General features: G+C 27.4%; 1 protein-coding gene across 1 annotated transcript in view; it reads left to right on the top strand.

Moving 5' to 3' along the window:
• LOC136085720 (fibroblast growth factor receptor 4-like) overlaps positions 1 to 3,594 on the top strand; it is a 6,868-nt gene extending 3,274 nt beyond the window's left edge. Inside the window, exons 2-3 of the mRNA XM_065807065.1 lie at positions 2,649 to 2,823; positions 3,300 to 3,594. Of these exons, the coding sequence (XP_065663137.1) occupies positions 2,649 to 2,823; positions 3,300 to 3,594 (470 nt within the window). The remainder of the gene's footprint in view (positions 1 to 2,648; positions 2,824 to 3,299) is intronic.
• The last annotated feature ends 371 nt before the right edge of the window (positions 3,595 to 3,965 follow it).

Genomic DNA, 3,965 nt, shown 5'->3' with positions numbered 1-3,965 from the left:
TGTTTTTACTTTCAAACCTATTTTGACAAAAAATATTTGTTTATTTAAATAAAAATAACATTAATAATGATAATTATGGAGCATAAAATACAAAAATAATGTTTTTTCATTTATTTATGATAGTCCAAATTTAGTTGCCTAACATTTTTTTTTTCGATTTGTGATTTTTTTTTTAAATCATTTTAGTTCTGAATCTTCTTCAGATTTTAAAAGTCTCCATTTTTTATAAGGAATTATTTCGGTTGTGAAGTCTGTAAATTTTTTTAAAATTCTTTAAATATTCCTTGCTGTTGTCCTATAGTATCTATTTTGCTTTATTGATCACAATCTTTTCAGGGTGACTTCTTTAATTTTGATAAAGTTGATCTAACTATAAACAATGGTGTTTTAACAAAATAATTTTTTTTTCAAGTTTCTAAAATATGTGCTTTTATGTAGATTAAATTTAAAAAGTATACCTTATATATATATATATATATATAAATCTAACATAATAATGCATGAATAAAAAAACATGTTTATCCAAGTTTGTGGACCATCAAAGCTTTATATTATACTATTGATTGTTATCAATATTTTCTCAACTTATTTATTATCGTTAAATTTTCTGTAACATTTGAAAAATTAATGCCAAGATAGATTGTCTGTTGTGACAGGATAAGCTAATAAGGTCTTTTAAATGAGTATTAATAATGAATTAATAACGGTTCTATTTTGGATGTTTCTATTGACTGGATGTGCTGGATGTAAAATTTGAGTTTCACGGTTTTAAAAAGCTGGCTTATTACCATTAGAAAATACAAGTTGTTTTATCTTTAAAAATTCAAAGAAATCAATTAAAGGTGTCAAAATCATTTTTTATTGCTACTATTTATGCCTGGTAGTTTACATTTATATATCTGAAAATACCAAAAAAAAAAGACATAGAAATAATATTTGTTTGAAAACCAAAGGTTTTATTGAGTATAAAATTTCCCAAGAAATACAACTTTTTAATAGGTTATAACTACTTTTTTGATCATACTCAAAGTTTTTCCAGACTTTTTAACTAAAAAAGGGGCACTTTTTAGAGAGTTTTCATCTCTAGAAGCAATAAAGTCTTGAATGAGTTTAATGTTCCTTTCAGCACCAGACATTAAAATCTAGCTCCTGAGGCTGGTTAAAAAACATAGTATAGAGACTAATGTTGAGCGATTCAAAATATTTGATAAGAAGATAGCTTTGCTTGGAAATTACCTCAGTAAGCTCATTGTTCTCCAATTATTACATTTGATAGTTTACAACACGGAAATTTTTCTGGCTCTTCCAACATAACCAGAGCTTGCAGCATTTGTAGCTTTACCGCAGCTGGAGCTTCTTTATCCACAAGGAAAAAACAATAAGATGTGGAGTTAAGTACCAAATATAGCGTCCCATGCTCAGAAACAAAGCATTTTTAAGTTTTTTATTGACCCTTCTTAAAGCATTGACTGTCTTGATAGCTTCTAAGTTATCGTAGGTAGTTTGCAACCCCAAAACACTTTTTAAGAGCCATGGAACATAGCAAATTGCAATAAACAAACTTGCGTCTTTCATCTGCAGTGCCTCTTTATCTGACAAGATAATAATAGTATCTTTGTTCATATAAGAGAAAGGATGTAGACACCATCTGCTAAAAACCTTATCTTATGGCAGACGTTATGTTGATGAAACTTAAAATGTTGCATTTCTGCTCTAAAGAAGAATAAGACTAATTTGCAGACTGTTCTATAATAGATATTCCTAGAAAATATCAGATCAGTAGTTCCATATGAGCCAATATTTAGATATTTAGATCATCTCTTTGTGTAAATTTTTCTTTACACAAGCTTTCTCGGAATTTCAAGCCACTACTTCTTTAGCTTTATGTAATGTTATCTTCTTAAACCCTTATTTTTCTAATCTGTAAGGTTGAAAAATAAGGATTTAAGAAGATCTTATGCCATATAATAAGATACGTGTACTTTATATATGCTTCTCTTACACAACATCTTCACAACATTTGAATTTCTAAATTATTTGTAAAAATTTTAGTTCTCCATTGACTACGCCCGTATTGCTTGCAGTTGCATCACACCATATACCTATATTTCTAAATTTATAACATTCTAAAAGATTGTTCATTTGATCGGCTTGGTTAACTTTCTTTGTTTAGGGACATTAAACTACACCTAAAAAATGGACTTACATGGAGTCGTCTTCTGGGTAGCTCACTTAGACTGCAAGTCGCTGATATTTTTGAACAATATTTGGCCCTGGGGTCTATTATTATAACCTGTTATGTCCTATGTTGGAGCCTATTATCAAAACCTGTTATAATCTGTTATTGTTCTACCAGTTAGTATCAAAGTAAAGTGTACTTTATATTCTTCACTAATCATTAAAAACGAATAACGAAAAACGTGATTGAAATCCACTAAATTCTCCTTTAGCTATTTAAACTTCTTTCTATAAAGTGTACTTCAAGATAGTAGTATATCATCCATTTCTACATATTTAGCTTTAAAAATTTCACTTAAAATTGCTAAATGAGATTGTACACCAATATCAAGCCTTGCTGTTGGAATCGCAGTACATCCAATGATTTTGTTAACATTCACTGCTAGATTTATCTCTATACTAATACCTAGGTGATACTCGAAAATACTTTTTTAACGGAAAAAAAGTAAAAATATCTGACTTTGGTCTAACTCGAAAAATCAATGATGAATTTAACTACATGAGCAAGAAAAAGCGTTGTTTACCGGTCAAGTGGATGTCTGTTGAAGCCATATTTGATCAGCTGTTTAAATCATTTAGCGATGTGTAAGATAATTCAATATACTTTTTTCATAATTTTTATTTAATCATGCAAATTATCAAAACATAGTTCTTATATTTTATAAGTGCATATCTTTTATTATTATTTTTTTTAAATGATTCATATTAGACTTTTTGCTTTTTTTAGGTGGGCGTTTGGTTTTCTTTTTTGTTTGAAATTGTAACTTTGGGTAAGAGATTTTAAAATAAACACAAATTTAAATAAAGTGTTATTAAAGTTTTGAAAAAAAATAAATTTTATTTTAATTGTTTTTCTTAATAGTTTTTCCTAAAAAGTTTTTTCATAGGAGGTACGCCTTATCCTACTATAAGTAACGTGAACTTCTACATATTTTGAAATCTGCTTATCGATTGAATAAACCTGATAACTGTTTAGAAGCAATGTAAATTAACTTATTTTTTGCATCATTTTAGTTAGCATTTAGTTGTTTATTTTATATAATTATTTAATTTAAATTTAGGTATGATATTATGTTGCAGTATTGGAATGAGGATCCATTACAACGTCTTACTTTTAAAACACTACGTAAATATTTTGATAAAGTAATGTCTCAAGGTGATTGTTATCTCAATTTTGAAATGGACCAAAATACTTCGCCATTGTTTTCGTCATACAAAACAGATAATTATAATTGTAATACAATGGAAGACAGTGTCTTTTTAAAGTCTTTACTCGTCAAGTCAATTGAAGAGTTAAAAAAACTTCGCGATAAATCCAATACTCCATTGAGGGATTGGTATACAAGTTTTGTATGAGATCCTCTCCACCAAGTCTAACAAGTATTTTAATGATTAATTTTTAGATTCTCAATTTTGCATAATATTTTTTAAACATGCGTTCATTGTTTAAGTAAACTAATTACGTGCTTATTTTTAAAATATGTCGCTTAGCAATTTTTTTTTGAGAAAAAATTAGTAGGCGGTTTATGCGTTTATATTTCATTTTAAAACATCTAAATTTGATTTTAAATTGGTTTTTTTAACTTTTTTAATAGTTATTATTGTTTAACCCACTATATAAATGTATATTAAAAAATAGTATTTGCTATTCGTTCTAATCAACAAAATAGTAGAACAAAAACATTTAAGAAAGCTGTAATATTTCTTGTTCATATTATTGACTTCGT

The sequence above is a fragment of the Hydra vulgaris genome, chromosome 10 (assembly GCF_038396675.1).
Source record: "Hydra vulgaris chromosome 10, alternate assembly HydraT2T_AEP".
Lineage (NCBI taxonomy): Eukaryota > Metazoa > Cnidaria > Hydrozoa > Anthoathecata > Hydridae > Hydra > Hydra vulgaris.
The sequence above is the reverse complement of the archived record's forward strand: the minus strand, read 5'-3'. Positions and strand labels throughout refer to the sequence as shown.